The following is a 27733-nucleotide window of genomic DNA, read 5'->3' as shown; positions in this document are numbered from 1 at the left end:
TATGACCAGGCTTGGGGAGTAACGGAATACATGTACCGCCGTTACGTAATCAGATTGCAATTTATTTATTTTTTTTTACTGTATTGCATTTCAGTTACAGGAAAAAATATGTAACCAGGTTACAGGTACATTTCTTAAAAATGGGGATTACTTCAAGGGATTACAATTACGATGAGCGAGAGTGCGAAAGAGGGCGAGAGAGAGCGAGAGAGAGAGAGAGAGAGAGAGAAAGAGAAGGATAGAGCGAGAGAGAGCGAGAGAGAGCGCGTGCACGCCCGCGCGAGTGGGACCGTTGCTACATGTCGGGGAGGTGGGGACAAACGAACTGACTAGTCGTGTCCTCCACACGCGGGCAGTTTGAAAAAGCTTCACGGACGGGAGGTGGAAATGGCGACCGATATTCACTGGAACTTACTCAGAGCAAAAGTTTGAGCTGAGAGTCCAACGGCATGCTACGCGCTGTAGCTTCTTGCTAGCTAGCCCGCTAGCCTACAACCATAATGTGAGTTACACCTTCCAAACAAATCTTCTTCCCACCAATTCACTATTCATCATACAACATCAACATCATACACAACATATACAGTACACGGCTAAACTTGTGACTGGGATAAAAGTTCATTTTGCAGTTGATGTCACACATCCTCATCCTCATTAGATGACTATCTATCTATCTATCTATCTATCTATCTATCTATCTATCTATCTATCTATCTATCTATCAGTTCAAAAACAGCACATGGCCTTCAATCAATCAATCAATCAATAGCCTACATGCTTTTTAATTACACAAGGATGTTTGCTATCTGTCGGCTGCCCGGGTCCCTATAACCCGCAAATAGCAGGGGCACATTGTATAGAATATATATTGTGGTGATATTTATTTATTTATTTTCTTAATGAGCATACTCAATATTAGAGTTATCCAAAAGTAATCCAGTTACATTACTTAAATAGTATGGTACTTGGATTATGTTACTAACTACATTTTTTTAGCAGGTAACTGTAATGGATTACATTTTAAAAGTAACCCTCCCAACCCTGTGTATGACATTAAAGTAGTGCATGTTGCTGGCAAACTAAACATTGCAGATTCACTGTCAAGACTGCTGTCTGACGCAACGCCAAAAGAGATACACAAACATGAATCTGAAGAATATGTGAGATTTGTTGTAGTTAATGCTACTCCAAAAGCACACACTACAAGAGAGGTTGAAGAAGCTTCCGTGACAGATTCAGAGTTAACACAGGTGCAAAAAGCCACTGAAAATGCACACTTTGGAAAATGCAAGGCATATGCACCCATTGCAAGCAAATTGTGCATGATTGGCTATATAGTGCTACGAGGAACTCAAATTGTGTTACCAGGAAAACTCAGAGCAAAATCATTTTCACTAGCTCATGAAGGACATTTAGGAATTGTTGGAACTAAGCAACATCTCAGAACAAAAGTGTGGTGGCCTGGCATGGACAAAGCTGCTGATTTTTTTTGTAAAACATGTCATGGATGTCAACTAGTAGCCAGACCAGATCCACATGAGCCATTGAGAAATACACTCTTAACGGATGGACCATGGAGAGATGTGGCGGTAGACATATTGGGACCGCTACCTTCAAATCACTCAATACTTGTACTGATAGACTATTACAGTCGTTACTATGAGTATGATATAATGACATCGACAACTTCTGAAAAAGTTATTGACTCTATTGACTGTATTTTCAGCAGGATGGCAGCAGGCATGGATTACCTGTTATTATTAAATCTGACAATGGGCCACGGTTCAAATCTGAATTGTTTAGAGAATACTGTGAAACTAATGAAATCAAACATGTAAGAACACCACCAAAATGGGCTCAAGCAAATGGAGAAGTGGAACGTCAAAATGCATCACTGATGAAGAGAATCAGGATTGCACATGCGGAAGGACTTGATTGGAAACGAGAGTTGAGAAAATATGTGACTATTTATCGCATATTAAACATCCAATCACAGAAAATAGTCCAGCTGAACTTCTGTTCAACCCCAAAAATTTGAGGAAAATTACCAGTCGAAATCAAATAATTTGGATGTACGTGACAGAGGCGTAAAAACAGAAAAGAAAAGCAAAAAATTATGCTGATGAAGAGGATCCCAATTTTCAAAAGTGGAAATTGGAGACACCGTTTTAGTGCAACAAGATAAAGCAGATACGTTCACAACACCATTCAACGCGACACCACACAAAGTTGTAAGCAAAACAGGAAACCAAGATGTAGTTGAATCACCAACGGGAACACAATATCAACGGAACACAACTCATGTAAAGAAATATGAGACAAATGAAACCAAAAATGGACAAGAGGTAAACACAAAGATGGACACTTACACTTCAACACCACAAGAGGGCGCTAAGAGTCCAGAGAAACCAACTAAACCCCAGAGAGCTTAGACACCTGTGAGGTTTCTTGATTTTGTGGTGAAATAAACATTAAGCGGAAGGAGATAGTATAAAAGGTTCAAGGTTATATGTTTAATATATATATATATATATATATATATATATATATATGTTATTAGTGTCATGAGACAGACAAGAAGATATTGTTGGAATATGGAAAAAAAATGTGGAAGATAAAGTTTAAATCTAAGGAAAAGGGGGATGTCGTGTATTGAGTGGTGTTACGTTGGCACATGATGACGTATTAATACAGGAAGGAAACGTCGTTGGAGCGGGGAAACTGTGGAGTCTGCTGTGTTCAATGAAGCAACTGAAGTGCCCAGCCTAATTCGGCATTAAGGTAGGCACACAGCACCATGTGTATTTTTTTCTCACCAGATTATGTTGAACATTTCAGATCTAAAACTATTTCACATTTAAAAAAAAAATTCCTCATCTTTTTGAATGATAAACAACTTCACACAGAATTACAGTATATCAACAAGTGGCTACTATGGCTCAATGCTACGAGCTAGTAAATTAGCCAGCATTAGTTAGCGCTTGAATTAACATTATTGTTGGAATGTTATAGGATTAATGTTTTGTTATCATTATAATTTAGTCTTCTTCTTTTTTCTTTTTTTTTGTACTTTTCACCATGAGTCCACCTCCTGTCCTGTCCTAGGTGTTTGCGCTTGCATGTTGCACTCGCTAGCTGCAGATTTGAAAGGGGGTATGTCACTCACTGTGTGTCACATGACAGTGTCACAGTGACAGATTAGCACAGACAAGATTTTACAAAATCATATATTTCCCGCCTGGATTTTATTCATGAACTAAAATGTCGATAGATTTTAGTTCAGGTTTTATTAAGTGAAGTACATTTTCGTCTTGTCTTCATTAGTCAACGAAAATGCATTGTGATTTAGACATTCCCAATTATTGTTTATTAATAATATTGTTACCTATGAATTTGTAACATTATACAGTACCAGTTCAGAGTTCGAGGAAGCCGAGGGCAGCAGCCAAACTGGAGCGAGTTTGAAAACAGTCCACCTAACAGGAGCGCGGTCGTTTGCACAGCTGAATTTGCATAACGTGTGCAGATAAGACACATGAACCGAATGCCAACACATGCATTAAACGAGTCCACCAGACCACCAATCAGTAGCGTGCGTTAGCACAGCCACATTTGCATATGACACTGATAAAACCCGCTTGGCTGGAGGTGAAACGTTGTGAGTCGGGTTACTTCCGTGAACACCGCAACGTGACGTTGTTTTCGGTGTACGTCACTCGGCGTGTGCTCTTTGCGCATGCGAGTCGCATCAGGGGCGCGTTGCCTTCACATTAGACGTCGCATTTGTTTATGTGAACGGTACATAAAAAGACCGGATTTGATTAAAAAAATCCAAATTGGGCATCACGCCCTGCAGTGTGAACGTAGCCTTTAACTCCGTTACACAAGCACATTCTGTTTCTATGCACACGAATGACAAATACGTGCAGAGTTAAAAGTAGGGGTGTGAATTGCCTAGTATCTGTATCACGATTCATAGGTCACGAATCGATTTGATACCGATTAATCCCAATACGAATCTATATAAGTCAATTATTGCGTTTTTTAAACTCAAATTTAGAAAATACAAATCAGTAAACTTATACATGAACAATGTAAGATTTGTATGAAAATCTACTTCAGGCTTATATCTATGGTCCACAGTATTTAACAAACAAGTTGCAATCTGTTTCATGTTTAACTCTTTGACTGCCAAAAACGTTAAATAACGTTTAGTAAAATCCTACGGAGGAGCGCCAAAGACGTTAAAAGACATTCACCAAGTTTTTTTGTTTTTTTTGGGAAACGGGTGGAGGAAAGCCTTGGCCAGATGTGCTGAAAGTATCAAGCAGATCTTGTTAGTATAATGCCTATTTTTGGCCCCTAGATGGCAGCGATGACTCTCTTTGGACAAGATTGGGTAGGCATCAGTAGAAGACGTGAGGCGGAGCTAGAGTGTTGAGGGGACAATGGCTGAGGAAGCCATAATGGCGACCGGGTGCAAGCAGCTCACGCTTGAGCATTTTTTTCAAAGACGAAAAGCATCGACCAATGCAAAGAGCACATTGATGACGACGATGATGAAGATGATGGTGACTCCGAGGTTGACGCCGAAGTTGGAAGCGTTGACGGGGCGGCTATGATCACGTCATAAAGCCTCACCGGCTAGCGATGCTAACGCCGGAAAACACGGAGCACAACCGAGCACTTCTGCTCAGGCGGACGTTCAATCGGACGACGAAGAGTGCCCCGAGTCCAATGCATATTCATCGGAGGAGTGGGTACAGTCTGATCACGGAGAAGACACTGGTTGTGGACTACGATGCCACCACGAATGGAGCGGATAAGATGGATCAGAACATCTCTTACCGCCCGGTATAGGAACTGAAGGACATGAGGAAGCCAGACGTAACACCACCGTAACGTCACCGTATCACGATCCTGAGAGTAGACTTGATGGCAACATGGCCAAACACACACTGCAGTATATACACTTGCTATTTCCTGGAAAAAAAGGCCGGCAAGAAAGTGTATTGTCTGCATGCGAAGGAGCCATCGCAGTGAAACTAATCTGTTGTGCAAATCCTGCTGCGTCGCCTTGCACGCAAGGGAGTGTTACAAAAAGAAAAACTGTATTTGAAACATCCACACAATTGTAAATAGTACCACAGTTGCACACATTTGTAAATAGTTTGCCAAATTGTTTTGTCAAATTGTTACACTGTTGAATATAAATAAACATATTTTGCTATCAAAAAAACACTTTTTCATTGTTGGTGGTGGTGTATTACAGAAGTAAAGCACTGTTTAGGTGTTTGTGGCATCATTCATGGAAAAAAAAGGTGTCAAATTCACTAGAGTGCATGAAATAATATCGTTTCACAAAAAGCTTGATTTCTCCGTATTTTGTTTCAAAACAGAGCATTTGGGTGAAACTAAACATTTTCTATTGTTGATTACTGAGAAACGGAATAAGGTAGAAACAAACTTTTTTTTCTGATGAAAGATGAGAGTCCAATCATTCATTTGGTAGGATGTGGGTTTCCATAGTCCAAACACAAAATTTTCTGTGGACCTTGAAAGATCAGTCAAAATCCCTTTTCTGAAAACGTATGGCAGTCAAAGAGTTAAACAGCGTTGAAATCAAATTTCAAGGCTTAGTGTTCCATTCATATAACATTTGTTCATGCTTAAAATGTGAATCCTAATTCTAATTAAGACATTTTGTTGAATATTTCCATCAAAAATTGAGCTTTAAAAATCGATTCGGCTGCATATTGAATCGATACGAGAATTGTGCGCTGTAATATCGCAATTTATTGAAATTCAAAAGTCAAGACCAAGACCGAGACAGGCTGAGACCAAGAACAAAGATGTCAGTCATTACGGGGTTAGTAGTAACACATGAATTAAAGGTATTTGTTGTTTTAGCAAGTGTGTGTTTCTTAGTATCACATTCACGAACAAGGTCCGACATTTGGGCAGAGGCCCTGTCGAACCACTTTGAGCCAACTTGTGGTGACCCTTCCACAATCGATTTAAAACAATGAATTCAAAGCAGGCAACAATGAGTTCTGGGTGAATCATCTTAACGCTTGGTTCTCGATCCCGTCAATCAATCTGCCGTAACGACATCGCGCGTGCTCCTTCCTAGCTAGGCATGTGCACTTTAAGTGGGATTAAGCCACTCATTTTTGTAGCAACACCGATCTCATTGCATACTTTGAAAATGTCTGAGAGCCGCAAGAGGGCATCCGTCTATGAAGTGAGGCCGGATGCAGAGACTGATGAAGATGAAGATGAGCTTGCACGGTTCTTGAAAAAAACCTTTACATACTTTATTTCCTGTCTTTTTGTGCGTGTTGGTTGCTCGCAAGCTTGTAGGACTGGGCGGGGCAATTTTGCCCCAAAACCTCAGATTTTTCACAAAAAAGGGTTTTACTTCCGATTTCCCTCACAGCTGCTAAAGAAAACAGTAGCAAACATAACACAAAAAAATCAAAACAAGTTTTGCTTTTATTTGATCAAACAGTTGTAAATGGTAAATGGACTGCATTTTATTTAGTGCTTTACCTCCAGCACATGATACCCAAAGTGCTTTAGAAAGCCTCACATTCTTCACCATTCACACAAACATTCATACACCGGAAGGACCAGTTAACATAAGTAACCATATTTCCCTCTTGGAATTAAACTTCTGCCTTAAATTAAATAGGCTACTACTGGAAACAAATATATGCATTGATAAAGTGCAATATATATTCTTTTTTTTTGCCAACTTTGTTTAGAAAATTTTCGGCAATGTACTTGTATCCCTCAATGTATGACCAAAACAAACGTCCCATCACATTTTGGCTTTGGTAAAGGAAGTGAGGTGTGTGCTTGTAATCCCCTCCAATTCTCTGCTGATTTTCTTACAAGTACTGTTATACAAATGGCAGTGGTTATTTTGCCCTGACCAGCAGCTCTGATTGGTCATTCCCCGGAGTGAGAACTTTTTGCCCTGCAGAAAATGGGCTATTTAAAAAAAAATCGTGATTAGCCTGCCTCGCTTCACCCCCTTCTATCTCTTTTTAATGTGTTTTGTCATTGAAAATTGCCTGTTATTGGCATTACCAGACCACTATACTCCATTTTATTTACTGGGTAATTGATTTATGACATTGAGATCAATATTATGGTTTGAGGAATTTCTTAAACATGTGTGTCCTATTTAACACAATTATGTTTGATTTATCTTGCACTGTTTTTTTCTTCTTCTTTTTTTTAAAAACAAATCGTGGATTTTGGTTGTTTGTAAAATAGATCCAAGTCAATTCCTTGCACAACTTGCATTGCTCACTTATAGGCATTGCTTGTGAAAATCGTATGATTTGCTTTATTTTGTTTTAAACGGGTCCATTAAATGGCCAAAATCAACAAATTCCATTATATATATATATATATATATATATATATATATATATATATATATGTGTGTGTGTGTGTGTGTGTGTGTGTGTGTGTGTGACTAAAAGCATTTGAAATATAACATAAATTGTCAATAAAGCACGTATCACAGGCTACATCAAGTGGCAAATAATCTTTTAATTGGCATTTAATTGGCATGAGATCATGAAATCAAATTTCCCACTGTGGTAATATGACCTAATTTAAACAAGAACATACCACAAGGAGCAACAATAAAATAACCAAACTTTGGATAATGCTTCAGAAAATGGATTATAAGCTTAATGTGATACTCACCTAAATCGAAGCTGATGTCATCTGTGGAGAGGTCAAACTTCCTTAGGTTTTATAGGGTTCAAATATTGGACTACGGCCTTACCTGCGTTAGGAATGGACTTTCCACTGATATTTTAACAGTTCCTGAAAATTTCAGGTTCATATATTTTTCCTAAGGTGCTGGTTGCTTTGGAAGTAGATGACATGTCTCCGGTAGGCTAGAGCATCACCGCCTTCACGTGGACGAAACTTTACACTATAGTACGGCACTGCAAATTCTTCATTTCTGGTATGTTCAAAGAAAATAAAACACATGTTACAGAAAAGACACGACATTACCCTGTAAAGTTTAACCATGGTCTCAAATTTAATTATGCATTCATTTCATTAATATTTGCGATAGGCTTGACGTCACATCACGTGATCGTGATTCCACTTCCGCTTTGAGAAGTCGTTGACAAATTTCTCTTCTGTCTGTTGTCAAACAGACCGTCACAAACAAGGAACAGAACACGGCCGAGACTCCATCACAATAGTAAGTACGCCACTTAATAAAAGCGGCAGTTGATGGTAGAGCTTCGAGTTAGAAATTTGGGTTTTGACAATCGTCGTGGTTACTTATTGATCAACAGGTGCGCAAAGTTAGCCATTAGCCACAGTGTAAACTGAACGAAGCTAATTAACCGACTGGGGCGTAGAACGTTTATTTCCTATTATATGACTGATAACGTGATCCGGATCCTCAAACGATTTGTTCTTTGGATTGAAAACAATACAAATGTGCTCGTCATTAAAGTTAGCCGAGAATCAGCTCCATAAGGTTGCAACGTCAATTAAGCTAATTAGCTGTAAAGTGTACAGTAGGTGTTCCTGCTTTGACTTGTAACGCTGTCACGACCAAAGGCAAGCCTACTATTTGTTAGTGTTTAGTAACATAATAGACTACGTTGATTTTTGTTCTTAAATTGGGGTAGTAGTAAGGCTTAATGGTGCTACAGGTCACATGTTCCCTTCATAATCCACAGATAAGACCTGTGTGGTGACTGGTCCTTTCGCCCCACTACATGGTGGTTAAAGAGCCTTTAAGGAATCCTCCTCTCCCCCATCTGTCACCCCATAAACTGTCCCTAATTTTGCCTAATTTGGTATTAGCTTTCAATCACTCATTTTGTGTCATTTGTAGCTCACGTTGTGTCATTTATTGTAGTATTTATAGTACTCTTAAGGTTTGCCAGCGTAACCGCATTCCTGCCCTGATCATGGGATCAGCGTGAAGGCAACCAGATTTTCTCTTCACTTGTTGTCACATGCCAACCTCTCGCACGTTGCTGCTAAGTGCACACATATCTGCTATTGAATTCTTAGTCTCCATCATTAGTGAACGTCACACTGTATTGTTACTCCGAGTTTCTCCAAGTGGGACCAAGCGCCGGAGCAGAAATCTGCGAGTAATTGATGCCAACTCCCAAAATGCTTAAAGTTCACTTGAATGGACTTTTAATATCATCTCAAACTCATTTTACAACATTATTCTTAAAATATTAATAAACGGTTAACACACAGGGTGACATTGGGGTAAAAAAAAAAGACATCATACGTTGACGTTTGCATGGGGAATTTGCAGCACCTATAGGAGCTGCCCTGTGTAGAAGAGGTCCAATAACAATCCAGACCTTAACCTAAAAGAAGACGAGCACACTGGGAAAGAAAGCTCGTGAAGTGAATTGCAAATAAATAGGCAGGTGTTCACTGTAAAGGTTGTTTATGTGATTTTCTTTTAGGTGATCTTTCCTTCCTGAAGGGCGTGCTGGGGAACCCGCAAACCCGCCGCAAACATGGGGGAACTCTTCAGGAGCGAGGAGATGACACTGGCGCAACTCTTCCTCCAGTCGGAGGCGGCCTACTGCTGTGTCAGTGAGCTGGGAGAGATTGGGATGGTGCAGTTCCGTGATGTGAGTCTCCGATTGTAATACGGATTATTTGTGTGCTCTCAAAATGGCCGTGGTGTTGTGGGAGGGGCTGGGATAAGGTTCAGGAAGCTTGCCGAGAAGGAGTGCATGCCTCACCACAGCATCTCGATCATGTGCTCACAGCAGACACTTCATTCCCCACATAAGAACACCCACTCCTGACTATGCCTAAAGGAAGCATTGTACTGAAGAAGGATTATGTTGTACATCCATAAAAAAAGTTAGTAGTTGCTTATTATGGCATTTATTTGGAGTAAGGCAGGGAGGGATTGCTCCTCAAAACCCAGAGTGCTTAATTTGAGGTTTTCATATTTTAAGTGGAGCTGAGGCTTCTATTTTGAGGAAGTATGGTTCAACAGTATTATAACAATGTTAGAAAATATGTTTATTGTGTCTTGTGTCGCAGTTGAATCCTGATGTGAACGTGTTCCAGCGCAAGTTTGTCAACGAAGTGCGACGATGTGAGGAAATGGACCGCAAACTGAGTAAGTCTTTGTCTATGCTTATAGAAAGGAACTGCTCTTATATGTATATATTACCTGGTTACTATTAACATATTTATTCTTACAATATTTTCATCTCATACTTGCTGATGTTTGTGTAACACGTAAGTGATTATAACACGTGTTACTTTCATTAACAAACGGAATCATTTAACCAGTTACTGCCTCCGCAAAATTTTATTTGGAATTTAATGTTTGTGGAGTTTTTATCATGTCCTTGATATTTAAGAATAATTGATTTTCCATAATTAATCAATATCGGATCAAAGTTAAGTGAATCGAATCGGGAACAATCGCAATTGAATTTAACGGAACTCTTGTGAATCAAAATTGAATCGATTTAGGAAATTAGAACCAATACCCAGCCTTATGATTTTATGAGAATAATATCACACTTAATATAAATATATATGATACATTTTCAACATACTGTAAATAAATGAGTGGTGGCCTGTTACTGACATTAGGAATTAACAAGCCGTCTCGTTGGCAGGGTTTGTGGAGAAGGAGATTAAGAAGGCCGACATGGCGATCGTTGACACCGGTGAGAACCCCGAAGTCCCCTTCCCGAGAGACATGATTGACTTGGAGGTGAGGGAGAGAGAGCAGAGCGTTACTGGCGCCATCATTTGCCTTCCACCATTCCACACTGGAGCGCCGTTCTTCACTTCCCTCTCTTCTTCCCTTCCTCAGGCCACGTTTGAGAAGCTGGAAAACGAATTGAAGGAAATCAACACCAACCAAGAAGCCCTGAAGAAGAACTTCTTGGAGCTGACCGAGCTCAAACACATCCTGCGTCGCACACAGCAGTTTTTTGATGAGGTCAGCCGAACAGCATGCGCACTCGCAGGCCAAAACAGGATGTGACATATTTATCACACTTAGTGTCTGAATTACAGCCAAGTGTCTGTTTTTCCGCACCTTTGCTCCAACGTCAGTGCCGCTCGGCCGCCTCCATAAACATTGATGTCTTGTCCGCATGTGTCAAGTCATCTTTAATGAGTTGAAAAGAGCTGTGATGGCGGTTAATCATTGAACCGGACAGGCTGCCGATGATCAATTAACCTTCTGTGCTGCCTTTTATCCACCATCGTGTTGTGTTACTGTTAATGCAAACAATTCTGCAGATGGAAGACCCCACTTTGCTGGAGGAGTCGTCCACCCTGCTGGACCCAAACGAGGTCAATCGGGTGGCTCCCCTCAGGCTTGGGTAAGATTACATGGTTTATTGTTGTCCTTCAAGTCAACCTTTTTATTTACACGTACAAACAGTGACTTGTCCTTTTTACAGATTTGTTGCTGGAGTCATCGGAAGGGAGCGCATCCCCACATTTGAGAGGATGCTGTGGCGAGTTTGCAGAGGGAACGTGTTCCTGAGGCAGGCGGATATTGAAGACCCTCTGGAAGACCCTACTTCGGTCAGCATGCAGTTAAAGGAGACATTCACACTTAAAAATAGTTGCCAGGCATCATGCCATGTCATTTGGTCAAAATATAACAATGATCAAGAATTATAGGACAATTTTCACTCTTGATTTTGCCTGTTCTGAGGGTAAGGAAACTACTTATTTTCAAACAGCTCAGAGTCTAAAGGGAAAAGCGAGCTGCGGTGAAGTCAGTGTCATTTTCATTCATGGAAGCAGCACTTCATCGCCAAGCCACTGAATTACACTTGTCAACTAGTTTGCAGATCCATGCATGTGGTGCATGAAGCAGACACACTGACAAACACAAATACATCACAAGTCATCAAAACTGAATACTTTTTGGAACACGGAAACCCATAACAGATCGACTAGGGTTTAATTTAAGACTTAATGGGTGCGTCGGCACTCCAAAGACTAATGGAAAGTCAATTTCATAATATGTACCTTTTTAATCATTACGGTTGCCACGATGCAGGCCCACTTAGTCTCAGCACTCAGACTGCAGGCATATCTGACTCCAATCGGATTCCTCCTCAAATCCGATTTTTAGGGCTGACTGTCCAGACTGTTTTTAGCAATTCTCCAAATCCGATCTGGCCCTGTTCAGACTGAGCCACATTATTGACCTTTCTGACAGGTTGTTGTAGCAACGACACGGAACGGAGGCGGCGCCCAGCGTGTGTAGTGTTTGACGTCATTGTGAAGCTGTTTACCGCTCCGTACTTCCCCTTCCTCGCAAGCACATTTCACGGTTTTCTAGTATTTTTCTTAACTTTCTTATTTTTTTTTTACGACCATATGTCTATGGCTACGACCGGGCACTATTTCTCTATTTCCGGTTGCGTATGTGAAGATCTGATGGGGTAGCGAGACGTAAACGTAAACTGTCACTGTATTTCTGGTTGAGCATGACAGGAGCCGACGGGGCAGTGGAGCCGTCAAGGCGTTTGACTGCCGAGCATGCGAGGAAACAGCCGGGCTGGGAACCGATAGGATATTGACAGCGTGGGCAAATTTGGTTTTTGCATGACGTCAGGACAGTCAAATCCGTTCTGAGTTGTTCAAACTTATCTAACTGAGACGCATCCTGTCCAAATCGGATATGAAACACAATCCAACTCGCAAAAATCGCATTTCATGTGCTTTGTGACTGTTCAGACTACGAAAGAGCCATCCACTTTCAATCTGGATGGGCTAAAAATGGGTTGTGGGCTGCCAGTCTGAACAAGGCCTTTGTCTTTCATGTGTCCACAGGGCGATCAGGTCCACAAGTCTGTTTTCATCATCTTCTTCCAGGGAGACCAGCTGAGGAACAGAGTGAAGAAGATTTGTGAGGGGTAAACAAACAAAGCCGCATTGATTCTTTTGTTGTTGATTTTTGCTCATGTATGCTTTTCTGTCAGATTTCGAGCAACATTGTACCCATGTCCAGAAACACCTCAGGAGAGGAAAGAAATGCTTGCTGGGGTTAACGCTCGTATCGATGACCTGCAAATGGTAATTCCGTTAACGTTCACACACACACAGCCATACATCATCACACGGCAAGTACGCATTTCCCCCTCTGCCCTTCGTCAAGGTGCTGAACCAAACGGAGGACCACAGACAGCGGGTCCTGCAGGCGGCGGCCAAGGCGGTGCGCGTGTGGTTCATCAAGGTGAGGAAGATGAAAGCCATCTACCACACCCTCAACCTGTGCAACATCGACGTCACCCAGAAGTGTCTCATCGCCGAGGTGTGGTGTCCCGTCTCCGACCTGGACTCCATACAGTTTGCTCTGCGCAGGGGCACGGTGAGTGGCTGGACACATTCACACGAGTTGGCAACCACCTGCACAATCCATAATAATAAAGAACTGGAATTCCGATTGTACAGCCATCCATTTTCTATTGCGCTTGTCTTCAAAATGGTTGCAAATGAGCTGAAACATTTCATGACTTGGGGTGAAAAGGGGTGCTGTAAGTTATTCTTTTATTAAAATGATTTTGTTAGTTTTTTTTTTTTTTTTTACCTCACTGGCGACCCTAATGAGGACAAGCCTTAAAAGAAAGGATGGTTTAAGCAGTGGAAAAGTGGCGATGATAAAAAGGTTTGCTGTTGTCATTCAGGAGAAGAGTGGCTCCACTGTGCCTTCCATCCTTAACAGGATGCAGACCAAACAGACCCCGCCCACCTACAACAAGACAAACAAGCTCACCTCCGGCTTTCAAAACATTGTGGACGCCTACGGAATCGGCAGCTACCGCGAGATCAACCCAGGTATGCATGCGTGGTGTACTCTTACCTTGTCATACTTCGGGCTGCCTGTCCCGTCATCTATGAGATCTCCATTCACCACTCCAGCTCCATACACCATCATCACCTTCCCTTTCCTGTTCGCCGTCATGTTTGGCGACCTGGGCCACGGCGTCCTCATGACCTGCGCCGCTCTGTACCTCGTCCTGCGAGAGAGCCGGCTGATCGCCCAGAAGAACGACAACGAGGTATCCCCCACCACGTTCCATTATCTGCCCCATCATGTTCATTCTGACACGCAACGCGCCTTTCTCGCTGAGATGTGGCAAGAGATTTTGTAAAAAAATAAAATTTTATATATATATATATATATATATATATATATATATATATATATATATATATATATATTTACTTGACTGTTTTGTGTCAGATGTTCAGTATGGTGTTTGCGGGGCGCTACATCATCCTGATGATGGGCGTCTTCTCCATCTACACGGGCATCATCTACAACGACTGCTTCTCCAAGTCGCTCAACGTCTTCGGCTCGGGCTGGAGCGTGCGGCCCATGTTTGACGCCCGCAAGGGAGGCAACTGGACGTAAGTGAACGGGTGGGGTCAGAAAAGTCTACTTAAGCTTTTTTAAAAAAAATTTTTTTTTTTTTTTACAACAACCTCTCATCCTTTGTTTTCAGGTTTGAGACACTTGAAGGCAACAAAGTTTTGCAGTTAGATCCAGCGGTAGACGGCGTGTTCAAAGGGCCGTACCCCATAGGCATTGATCCGGTAATTTGCTCCGATGCTATGTGGGCAAAAGTATTGGGACGTCTTGTATCGCACTCACAGTGAAAGGCAAAAATGGGAAAGAAATGTAGAAGCGCTTCCACTCTTCTGGGATGACTATCTCCATCTATGGAAATTGGGATGGAATGTGAATGCCAAACCTTGAATATGCTCTACTACTGTATAAATAATGAAATTCAAACATTAGTAAAACAAGCACAAATCTTTTTCTTTCTTTTTTTTTACATCTTTATTACGTGAAAGGTTAATTATGAAGAATGTTTTGTTTTATCATAATATTAAACTCTTTTATATAAAGATTTTAAATGGCCTTGTCTACAAATTTCATGGGGCCATTTTAAAAATCGAATGTGGCCCTTGAGCGCAAATGTTTTCCCAGCTTTGCTATAGCCCAACTCCCAGTTGATTAAGTTTTGTCTCATTTTAAAAAAAAATAGTGGTGTCAAAATTAGTGCATTCATTTAAAGTTCCTTTATCGTCCCCAAATTTTTTTTACGTGCATTTCAGAACTGCCTCTTACTTGGAAAGCCTGTACTGGAGGAATTCCACTCGCAGCGCAACAGACACGTACATGTCAAAATTGAGCACTAATAATAATGCATATATATTTGTTGAGACAGGGGTCAAGTTATATTTTACAATTTTAATAATGTGCAGAATTTTACAAGTTACTTAACTCATTCACTCGCAGCCATTTTCACTAAAACAATCCCCTTCACGCCCGGCTGTTTTACTGGATTTTGACTGGTTTTCCAAGGCCCACAGAATATTGTATTAATTTGCTATAAAAACATGAAACCTACCAAAAGAAAGATTCAAGTCTCTCCTTTAATCGGGAGGGGGGGAAAGTATATTTCTATCTGTTTCCGTTTTGCAGCAATTAGTATTAGAATATAGCTAAGTTTTTTCATTATTCATAAATCTATTTAGAATTCTGAGTAATTGAGGGTTTTTTCAACATGGTCATGGTTCATTTCCTATGCTCTGCTGCTACCTGCTGGCCGTTTGTGTAGTAACTACCATTTCGTCAACCGTTCTTTGCAGTTGAGAGGCTTCATCAAAGCATAAATAAATTAAAACCTATAAAAACGTATAAATACGTCTTTGGGATACATAAAACATTTAAAATACAACGTATTTATACGTTTTGGGAGCAAATTAGTTAATGTTAAAGATTAGATTAGAGCTCTAAACATAAAAAGAAAAATGCACTGAGCTGTCACCAACATCTTGCAAATGCAATTATGCCATCTAGTGGCAGAAAAAGGACCTCAACACAAATCAATATCACACTCGTTTTTTTACAGGACTGTACATCTTATAACTCAATTTTGTGAATTATTATGAAATTACTGATGACTAAACGATGCAGCCATTTTTTTATTAATTTAATTCCCCCATATGTTAAGAGTATGAAATTATAAAATATGTGATTAATTGTGAGTTAACTATTGACGTCATGCGATTAATTACGCTTAAAAATTGTAATCGCCTGACACCCCTAGTTTTTTGAAATGTTGTATCTCTAGTTCAGATACTAAAGGATGTCTTATCCGTCAGATCTGGAATATTGCAACGAACAAGCTGACGTTCTTGAACTCCTTCAAGATGAAGATGTCGATCATCCTGGGCGTCGTCCACATGCTGTTTGGTGTCACCCTCAGTCTCTTCAACCACCTGTGAGTGTTTCTCCCCTCAACGTCTCCTTCTCATTTCTTCCCTTGCGAGTTGCTAACGCTCTTTCTCTTCCTGTAAGTTATTTCAAGAAGCCGCTAAACATCTACTTGGGCTTCATCCCCGAGATCGTCTTCATGGCCAGCCTCTTTGGCTACCTGGCGCTGCTCATCTTTTACAAGTGGCTCTCATACGACGTGCGGCTATCGCGCGACGCTCCGAGTCTCCTGATTGCATTCATCAACATGTTCCTCTTCAACTACAACGACCCCACTGTCAAGCCACTTTACACGGGACAGGTGAGGAGCACCTCTTGTCGGTAAAAGCGTCATTTTAGTGTCAAAATGAGCTGAATTCCCTTGTATTTGTTTTCTTGTCACAGCAAGCCCTGCAGACCCTCCTGGTGCTCATCGCCTTGGCATGCGTTCCTTGCATGTTGATAGTGAAAACTCTGGTCCTGCGGAAACAATACTTGTGGCGTAAAAACCTGGTAGGAATTCACATATTCTTCGCCCTCTCATACTGTACATCTTCAGTTAATGATGGAGTTTCGTTTACCTACAGTGGCAGCGTATCCCAAATTTGTACATTCAGTCATCACATCGCCTAAATCTAACCTACTGTATGCCAGCAGTGTAGATAAGCCAATGAGCCATAATTATACTAAAAGTGAAAACACTTTTGGCACAGAGCATGCAGTCTGGCACACACCAGGTCTATTAATACACGTGTACAACTCATTGAATTTAAGTGGTTGGTGCGGGTGTATGTGACACCGGTGAACCTGCAGACTAGATATAAGGTTAATATTCCGGATATCTGTCCAAAGTTGGCGGAATATAGACAATGTATAAAACTACATTCTATGGGACAATGTCAGAAGATAGCATTGTTTTGGAAAGAGGTTAAAAGTGTGATGGAAAAGATTATCCTTAAATCAGTACCAATAGAGAACCCAAGTTGTTTTTGCTTGGCCTCTACCCCGAGAGACATATTTTCTCATAATGATTGCCTATCCCTTTCCTGGAAGAAATCTCGTAGTCAAATGTTGGCATCTCTTCCATTAGAAAGAATTACAAAAGTGTTAAACGGCAAAAAAGGACACATTTGAATTGATGGGGAAGCCTTTTATTTGATGTATTAATTTTTTTTTTTTTATTAAGTAGATTGGATTTATGGTTATTTAACTTGTTTAGGAATAGGTAGTGTTGTTTTGGGTACTTGTTTCTTGTGTAAACATTGGATGGCATCCTGGTTTGTAGTTTTTTTGAAGGAAAAAAAAAAGCAGTTCTGGCAAAAAAATGAATGAATAAAAGTCTTGCACTTGCAGGCCATAAATTAGGGCTGGGCAATGTATCAAATTAATTCGATACATCGTCATTTTTAAAAATCGAATCGTTGAAAATTTGCTGAATCATAAAATCCAATTTTGGCTGCTGGATTATTTAAAAGCTGTTGTACTTATGTTCTGTTACATTCAAATGTTTTTGTGAGTTGTAATTTTGCACGTGTGGCAGAATGCTGGATTGGTGGTTTACAAGACATGTTTACAATAACTACTTAATTGTGGCATTTAAGAACAAACTGAATGTTAAGTTTATGTCAAAACTAATTTAGAATCCGTATACATTATGGTTGTCTGAACATTTTTGCACAGGAATTATTTTTGAAACCTTTAAATAAATGTTTGTTGGGTTTATTAGATTAAAATCGTAATCGTCCTAAATGACTGCAAAAATCGAGATTTTATTTTTTGTCCATATCGCCCAGCCTACCATAAATCTAAAACGGTTAAATGCAAAGTATGTAGGGGTGACTGAGCTTGCTTTCTGGTGCTGCGTGACAATGTATTCTTACACCGTTGCAAGGTGTTCTTAACCTCAAAATATTATAATTACAGTAAATATTTTTATTCATAGCACTTTTCGACCATAAATATGAAATGATCAAATGGGAACAGGTAACTGAGCATGTCATTTTGGGCCACGTAATGACATTTTTATGCTGCGCCATAGTCTTATCAATTACTGAGGCGAATGTAGTCGTAAAGTCATAAAATACAGTAAATATTTGTATGAATGACATTTCTAGGCCATGAATACTCCTATAAGGCAGCAAAATGATGTTACATGTTAAAATGACATTAAATACTGTGTGAAAGTATCCAACACTAAAGTGAATAACTCATATTATGTGGTTGTGATTGTGTTGGCATCAAGCTGCAAACTACTTGTAAATCATTGCATTTGACATAATTTGTCTGGCCTGAACGGAGGACCCACTGTAGTCCTTCTCAAACATCCCTTGTTCCCCTACAGGGCACTCAGAACTATGGGGGCATTCGGGTGGGCAACGGGCCCACTGAGGACGAGGCGGAAATCATCCAGCACGACCAGCTGTCGCAACACTCCGAGGAAGAGCCTGAGGTGAGGACGTTGTCCTAGCCTTTGAATGATGTACAGTATTTGGAAGCGGAAACTTCAAATACATCATCTATTATGTATGAAGACTCTTATGTTACTCTTGCTTGTGTTCAAATGCAGTGGAATTTCTCAGGTCGAATGACATGTACTCCGGTTTCCTCTGTTGTGTTGTGTTTTTTATTTGCCTTTTTTGTTTTTTTGCATCGGTGGAGTGTGAAGACAGGAGGAAAAACATGACATGTGATACTGTTGTCCTTAAGGTTTAATGAGGTCTTTTGGCTGGTTTTACACTTAGTTGACAGCGAAAGAATGTGAAGATTCATTAAAACATTGCCCGAGGGCTTCCAGGTTTTTTTGAGCGTGACAGTTCGCTTCCATGGTTTCCTATTGGGAAAAATTGTTCACAAATCTGCGGCAAATTAGCGATTGTTTTTGACCGTAGAAGTTCTACTGTATGTGAGATCCTGTTCGATTGACTTTGTTGTTTACCTAATTGTTCAATTTCAAATGTGTAACCCATTTCCTCCATGACTGTTTGCTGTGTTTGTTTGTGTGCGTTTGTGGGGGGTCAATAATCAAGCGTTGCCTTCTGTCATCTGATTTCAAGGCCCGCGAGGAGGATGAGGTAGGACCCGAATGAAGCCTGCCACTTGTCCTTTCCAGTGCATGTCATGCCGTCTGTCTCTCCCTCACCTTTGTCGCCCCCTTGTGTTGTGTTTGTGTTGGTGTATGTGTTTGGGTGACAGTGCATAACTTTGTGCTTCGGGTTCACACTTGGTTAATGGCTGGTGTCCTATCAACACAATTCGTGACTGATTTCAGGGGACCTCAGAGGGGTTTCCTCTAGTCCACAATATTGACCAATGTGTCTATTGTCCCTCAGTTTAACTTTGCAGATGTCGCTGTGCATCAGGCAATACACACCATCGAATACTGCCTGGGTTGTATCTCCAACACGGCCTCCTACCTCAGGCTTTGGGCTCTCAGTCTAGCTCACGCACGTAAGTTCTGAACACACTGGTTTGGTTTAATTGGTTACAGATTTTTTTTTTTTTTATTGGACTGTGTCCTTGTGGTTAGTAAGGGTGGGAATCTTTGAATGTCTCACGATTCGATTCAGAATCAATTTTTGATCCAAAATGATTTGATTGACAATGATTTTTGCTTCAATCTATAGATATGCAAGGAATTGTAATGATCTACTCCAGTCTGACTCGCTAATGCTAATTAGCGCACTACTCGCGGCACTTTTATCACTCAAAAGAATGGCTCCACGCATAAAAAAAAAACAACAACAACTTTTATTGGAATAACTTGATCGCGACTTTTTCCTTCTACTCTCTAATGCGACTATAACTTAACAGTGTATTAGACCGCGTGGAACCGCACTGCCCCTTAGTGGCCAAATCGGGTACAACATGAACAGCGCTTCAAATAAAGGCGCACACACAGACAAAGGCAAGACAGTATAAAATAATTTAAATAAAAATCAATTTTGGGACATTTAAAAGAGATTCTGAATCGTACTAAGTGAGAATCGTGATTCTTGTGAGAATCAATTTTTTTTTGGGTACCCCCCCCCCTAGTGGTTAGTATGTCTTGTACTCTTGCTTCCTTCAATATTCCAATAACGGGATTCAAGATTCTGAATTGTCCATAGGTGTGAATGTCAGTGTTATGGTTGTTAATATGTGTCCTATGATTATTTTAAATTTTATATAATTTTGTATTTTTAATTAGGGATGCACCGAAATGAATTTTTGGGGACGAAACCGAAAATGAGAAATGCTTGGCCGAAAACTGAAACATCGAGGAAAAAAATGCCAATTTTTTTATTATCATTGCATTTATTATAATCAATTAAAATTATAATATTACTATAAAATATTTAGGCCTATTTAGTGCGGGCATTTTAACAAAGCATAATATAAATTAAAATGCGTCCACATCAGAGACATGGTGGCCAATGGTACATTAAACACCAAACGCGGGGTGAGCAACTGAGCATTTTCTGGCGGTGCAATTGCACTTATAGTCAATGTACAGTACTTCGCACCGGCGGGCACAGATGCGATGGGAACGGACTGCAAAGTCACACACGGCGTCTTGTACAGGTCTGTAGTCACCCGCAGATAGTGGTAAGTGTCTACTTGTTTAAAACTGTTGATAGCAATAGTGCTAACATTAGCTAAAGTATTTAGCACGGCCACCAGAATGCAAGTGAAAAAATGGAAGCGCTCGAGGGGCTCTCATTAAAGAAAAAAAAAGAAGGCGCTGCAGGAGAAAGAGTGGCTCACCTGTAGTGCAGTACTTGACAACGTTCTTTTTCGACATAGTTTACCAAGCGACCCTCTCCTTCTCCGGTGTGCACAATGAAGCTGCCGGTACTCATAAACGGCAGCGAGCAGCAAGGCGGACACTCTTTTCCGTGTTTGGTGTTTAATTCAAACACTTGCTTGCAGCGTTTTTTTTTTCTTTTCTTGCATCACCACAACATGCTCTTTCGGCTTGAATTTTATTTTGTCCGAATGCCGAAAATCCAAATTTTTGCCTTTTTCGGACAAATATTCGGTGCATCACTATTTTTAATTTTCTTAATTTGTGCAGTAAATTATTATTATTTTATGTTTTCTATATTTGATTTGTATTTGTTACCTGATAGTTAATGTTAAAGACATCCAGTTTGATTCCGAAAGCTCAACGTCCCTGCTGATGGACAACGCGACATCTGGTTTACAATACAGAGTTATCCGAGGTGCTGTGGACGATGGTGATGCACATCGGCCTCTCCACACGCAGCGTGGGCGGCTTCTTCCTGCTCGCCATCGTCTTTTACTTCTTTGCCGTGCTGACGGTGGCGATCCTGCTCATCATGGAGGGCCTGTCCGCTTTCTTGCACGCACTTCGACTGCACTGGTGAGCACCACATTGTTGTTATCGTCTTTGTTTTTTGTTTTTATTTACTCAATTACAGAGGCAATTCCACACTTGGAATCGACTGATTGTGCCCTAGTTGATGCTGCTGGTTTGGTTAGCAAAGGAGTTCAAATGGGACTCTTTAATGTCCATGTGTGAGCAATGAGGGTTATGGACTGAGGTACTTTTTTGGGTTTATTTGAGGGAAGATTTTATTATATTAAAAGGACACAAGTTTTAAAATAAATTTGTACTATTTTGTTTGCAAGTTTCCGTTAAAGAATGTACAGTAAACCTAAAAATGTGTCATTTTGTGTTAACTAAGACCCCCCTACTACAGTACTTTAAGAACGTAAATCTGTAAATAAGAAATAAAATAAACAACTTAGTTTGACTTTTTATGACAAATTTTAAAATGCAAATAGTGTATTTTATACTAACAAACTACATTTTGAAAGTAAATAAACCATAACACCTTTATGCTCATTTTATTTAAAGTAATTTCAAATAAGGGTTGTTGTTTTTTTAACATGATCAAACTTTTGTGATAGTCCTTAAAAGTCAGTTTGATTTTATCTATTTTATTTAACTGACTTGATATTTATGAACTTTAACAGAACTTTTTCAGCATGTAGGAACCACCCCTTACCCTCTGCTGCTTCGTACAAAAGGTCAGCTCCTCAATTAGCATCGCCGTTTTTCTTTAAAAGTCGAGCCTGATCACTTTCCAGACAGGAAGTCGGCTTCACATTCTTGGGTGCTGGTCCAAGGCTTGCATCTGGCAACTGTGGGGGAGGGGCCCAGTGGAATGGAGAGCAAGGGTCGCCAACGACATCATTGGCCCCGGCGTTCCTGTAAACACCTCCGTCATGTATCCACCTTGATGTGTGCTCTTTGTGCGCGTGTGTGTACGCAGGGTGGAGTTCCAGAACAAGTTTTACTCGGGTCAGGGCTTCAAGTTCCTTCCGTTCACCTTTGAAAGCATCCTGGATGGAAAGTTTGAAGACTGAGATCAACCCATCTATGTGTGTGGCGTGCGTGTGTTATGTGTTGAAATGGGTCATGCATTTTTTTTTCCTTCCATTATTTGAAACTATTCCCAGGTGTGTTAATCTTGGGTCTCTGACATTCTTCAGTCAAAATGCAGAATGGATAAAGAATTATACGTAGTACCCTTAAAATCCACTTGTCACATTCTGATCCGCTTTCGTTACCATGACGACTGAGGACTAAACTATGGCGTGTTGCTAACGTAACAGCTTTGCTGCTCTACTCGGCGACTTTTCTGGTTAATTTTCAGGAAATTGACTAGCGGCAAATCCAGCAGTTTTTGCTGTTTTTATTGGAGACTCTTGGCGACGCCCTCTTGAGCTGCAAATGTTCAGACGGCAACTGAATGGTGCTTGCAACAAAGTCACCACTGGCAAATTTATTTATCCATGCTGTCCTCCCCATAAAGTAAGCCCTCATGAATTGGATGGATTCAATTATATTTTGACTTGTGGAGGCAGAATCTGAAGGATACAGCGGACAAATACCCTTCCGTGCTCCACGTCAACAATTATATTAACAATTATCGTATACAAGTTTTGTGTACGAGACATTAGGTTTTCCGTAGTATGTCCCCTTTTTACTTCTCACCCCCTTTAGAAACTTCATCCGGAGTCAGCGTTCGTAATAGAATCATCATCATGTCTGTGTGTTGTTTGCTGTAGCTAAAAATTATTTATATAAGTGTCTTGGTAACTGGTAGAGCAGCATCAGTAAATAAATGCACACTTGCTAGTTGTGAAGGTCCAGAAAAAGGGAAATGGTGTCTCAGGACCCATGTCACGAAATGTTCCAAGTAAAAATGTGTCACTCCCCAGGATCTTGGGCTCCTCATGCTGGTTGTGTGTTTTAATAGCAGACCTTCTCAATAAATGTGGGAAGACATGCTGTTGGTTGTTTGCTTTTGATGTGCACTACCACCAACAGATTAGGTCATTACATTCATGTAAATTTGCACAAACCCGAAAGGAAACTACAAGAACATAAAAAAAACAAGTTTTTCTTTACATTTAATAATGCTGTTGTACACTTACAATAAAAAAAATCTAAATTTTTTTTTTTTTTTTTTAATTACTAAAGTGGTAGTCGGATAGAAAATTATACAGAGATACATTCTGAATTGTAAGAATACGATATATACTCACACACACCAAGTCTTGACTCTCAAAAAGAACTTGGGACCACCAAAATATCCCTACAATTTCAAGTCGGTACCCACAATGGCAGTTAAACCTGGAAAAACGTGTGTATGGGCCCAACAATGTAGCAAAGACACACACACAAAATGTATTATATTGTATTAATTTCCCCCCTGTCTGGTCCTGAAAAGTTGAAAAGGGCATTATGCTTGCTACAGCTCTAAAATCAATCCACTAACTCTCCTCACGGTGGCGCTATTGGTCAGATGGAATATTCTCGACTAGCTGAACAAATGATCTGTTGACGAAGCCCTGAGGAATCCAGAAGCGTTTATACCTGGCGGCGTGACAGGATTTTTTTACATGCTTGCATGTAATTTCTTTATTTAATATTACTTTTTTTTCTATTAATATTCTTTTTAGACATGTTTTACTCATGTTTGTCTCAAGCTTAAATTATGGTTATTAAGCTTCCAAACAGAAGGATCCAATTTGCTGCTTCTGGCAAAAGGAGACAACAGTTTGATGCTGTTGTTTTTAAAATGTATTTATAGGCACACTTAAGTCAAACATGAACAATGTGGGTGGCAGGGAGTGTATTCTAAAGCGAGACGGTACTGTTGAGTTTTTGTTTTCTCTCCTTGCTTGTAACTGAAAATATTTGTGTTCAAATTTAATATCTAAAAGATATAAGAACTGGGCAACATCCACGCTAGTATTGTTAGCCCATCTTGGCATTTTACATTGTGTGCTAGCATTAAGCTGGCAGACTTTTGTAAGAAAAAAAATGAAGGGCTTTGTTAAATACATGTGTAAACATTTTTCTGTTCGTCTATATGTTTTTATTTTTTTCAACAAACCAAAACTATAATTTGTGTGTAAGATAATGACATCTAGGTCAATTCCATGTAGGCTACAAGTTGCATTGCTCATATGAGAATTGCTTGTGAAATTCCAAATGTATATGTTTTGATTTTGGTCGTCTGATTAATTGGTATGACATTACTTTTTTTGGGGGGCTGATTTGGCCCGCAGGCCATACGTTTGACACCCCTGGTTTAGAGTCTTTCTATAATGGTTCCTCTGAGGTTTCATTTGTCCCAAAAAAATATTGAACAAGTTGCTTTACAATTTGCACATATACTTAAAATTAGATCAAAAACAACCCTAAAGTCAGTTAACTGTGAATTATGAAGCCCGCTTAGAAGGTCTGCTGTACTTCTGTCGCATGGATTTGTTTTGTTTTTGTTTTCAACATGTTCAAACACCCGCCGATTTAAAGTGTGTATCCGGATAATAAGTCTTCTTCTAAAGTTCACATCATAATCCCCCCCAAAAACCTTAGCCCCACCCTAAAAGAGATAATAAATAGTAGCATGTTGTCTTTCTGCCACCTTGGGAGGCCTGGGCAGTAAAAGTCCACGATGAAGAACATCATGTCCTCTTTCCTGTGTATCTTTTAGTATGGGAGTGGGCGGAGGGATAAAAGGGGGGTGGGGGGGCGTCTTTGGTTTTAGCCACAACAACTCCAAGTAATAATAGATAATGGAGCTCTTTATTTATATTCTTTTTTTTCTGGGTTGGAACTTAATTCCATTTGATACTTCCCAGGGTGTCAGCAGGAATATGGAGACACTTGTATAAGCGACCCCGCAATTCCCGCCATGTTTACACTCCCCAAAGCTTATTATTGGGCTGCCCTATCTCAAGCAAACAGCAAAGTGCACTTTAGTTGGACTGCAAAGCATCTTGAAGGAATGTTGGCTTTCCTCTGAATAAGCTTCGAGTGGGTTCCTCTTACATGATAATAGAGATGCTGCAGGCACCCAAACATTTTATTTTTTTTATTTACCTGTCTTACTGTACTTACTTTCCCTAGAAAGTAATTTTTTGCTTCTAGTATTTAATATTATTTCTATTTTTAGTTCTTACATTTCTACTAAAAGAAGATCTAGAACAAACAAACAATTTTGATTGGTTTAATTTGGGAATAATTTCATGATAGTGATCTAATACTGAACGTGTTGCCTTCACGCAAGAGATTTTCGAGAATCAATTAGAATTTTTTGGCTTTGACATGGGAGCAGGAATTTGAGTTACGAGCCCTGTGTGGTTGGAGTGCGCTCAACCAAATTGAATTCATAGCCAGCTATTTAACAATTCTTAAAAAAAGAAACATAAAACAAAGAAAATTACTCATTGTATATTTAAAACCAAAGCCTGCTTAGCTTAACAAATAGCATTGCTGTATTTTTTAAAACTATATATATATATATATATAATGAGTATATATATATATATATAATGTGTACATATATATATATGTATATGTAAAAAACATAAATAGAAATTAAAATATAAATTTTCTGTTTTTGGAGCTTGGGAGCAGATTAATTGCATTTACATTATTTCCTATGGGAAAAAATGTTTCGGAGGTTGAACAATTCGGACTTTGAACACTTCGCAGGAACGAATATATATATATATAAAGTATATTATTGAGTGCTTTCTTTTTCATAAAAAAATACCTTTTTTGTTAGTCTGTTTGGGGTTTCTGGAATGGTTGAAAGATATTTCAAAGTATTTCACGGAGGAAAGTGCTCTGAGTTACAAGCAATTTTACTCGTAACTCAGAGCACTTTGCCCGGAGCAAAGTCATGGAACAAATTAAGATTGTATCTAAAGGCACCTCTGTATGTCACTTACATTTTTACGTTTTAAAAAATCATGCTGTCTTATTTTGGTTTAGATTTATGAAATTTTTACTTTTACTGTACTTTTAAGGTTTTAAGAATGTATGCCTTAAAAATGATTTAAACGTTATATTGTTTATATCTTCAAATGAGAGAATATTTCTCAAAAGTATAAACTTGAAGAAAAAAGTTAGCAAACATTTGACTAAGTGATTGCACCCCGCAGCTGTGGCGCACTTGCACTTTGATGCCGTGTCACTTTCAAACAATGCCTAATAGAATGATCCATTGCAGTGCTTGTGTTTGATGTGGAATAAACACAACTTGTTTTCTCATGTGAACTTCACCTGAGACCTTAATGAAAAACACACATTCCTCCGAGGGGCGCTGAAAATACTACACTTGCAGGACAATCCGATGTATTTACGCTAGGCCGAAAATGGTCCCAAGCTGCTGCTTTTTAGGTCGCTGATGTCACTCTTTTTTTTTTGGGTTAAGGTTAAAGCTGTTGACACGGGCCGAGCGTACAAACGGAAGCGCCTCTTTCGGGATTGCGGCGATAACATATTTGTGTGCAACCTGCCTGACCTCTGCCATTGTTTGTGAGCTGCTATTTTGGACAGGAAGTGGTGACCACGCCGGGGGGGTTGCGCGCTAGCATTTGGTACAGTGCACTGAGTTCATCCATCATACCTCTGCAAAGCATCTTGTGTAAGAAGTCATCAATTCCAGTCCTATAAGAAAACTTCCAAGAATTTCCAGGAAACATTAGTGTCACTTTGATCTACATTCCCATGAGTACATATGAGGTGCGTGAGAAAAGTTCCAGGTCCAGTGTATGTACACACAGAGATCATGATGCGTTTGATTTGTTGCGTGAGAAGAGGCGAGAGTTGTAGCTGGACAATTTGTGGCTGCTTTAATATGACAGTGTGCCGAACATCTGATAGTTCCTGACCAAAAACATCGCCGCCGTCCTGGAGCAACTTCCGTTCGCACACACCAGTTTGAAGATATCAATAACGGAACTTCGAAGGATCCTGGAAGAATCTTCAAGGTGTGCATGAAGGCGTGGCAAAGAAAGGCTGGGGAAGTGCGTTTGGATTCGAAGGATATCTTTGGGGACACCAGTCCTTGAACTTTTGGGACATGGTGTTTTGGAGAGAGATGATCAAAGACAAGTGTCAAGGGGTCT

At 40.0% G+C, this 27733-nt stretch overlaps 1 protein-coding gene across 3 annotated transcripts; it reads left to right on the top strand.

Moving 5' to 3' along the window:
* Positions 1-8129: 8129 nt before the first annotated feature.
* On the top strand, positions 8130-23591 carry atp6v0a1a (ATPase H+ transporting V0 subunit a1a). 3 transcript variants are annotated; one of them, XM_077557598.1, is made up of 22 exons: positions 8130-8239; positions 9486-9656; positions 10081-10159; positions 10671-10768; positions 10871-10999; positions 11305-11387; positions 11469-11595; positions 12859-12941; positions 13008-13101; positions 13184-13396; positions 13713-13863; positions 13948-14087; positions 14273-14439; positions 14535-14625; positions 16204-16322; positions 16400-16616; positions 16700-16807; positions 18636-18743; positions 19348-19365; positions 19624-19741; positions 21485-21656; positions 22573-23591. In XM_077557598.1, exons 2-22 carry the CDS (start codon positions 9540-9542, stop codon positions 22664-22666), a joined length of 2526 nt encoding a protein of 841 aa, XP_077413724.1. In that variant the 5' UTR covers positions 8130-8239; positions 9486-9539; the 3' UTR covers positions 22667-23591. The 3 variants fall into 3 exon arrangements, with proteins under 3 accessions (XP_077413724.1, XP_077413723.1, XP_077413725.1); XM_077557597.1 differs by having other exon boundaries at positions 19321-19365; XM_077557599.1 differs by lacking the exon at positions 19348-19365.
* Positions 23592-27733: the final 4142 nt, after the last annotated feature.

This window comes from Vanacampus margaritifer, chromosome 2 (genome assembly GCF_051991255.1).
Source record: "Vanacampus margaritifer isolate UIUO_Vmar chromosome 2, RoL_Vmar_1.0, whole genome shotgun sequence".
In the NCBI taxonomy this organism is placed as follows: Eukaryota; Metazoa; Chordata; class Actinopteri; order Syngnathiformes; family Syngnathidae; genus Vanacampus; species Vanacampus margaritifer.
This window is presented reverse-complemented; position numbering and strand designations above follow the sequence as displayed.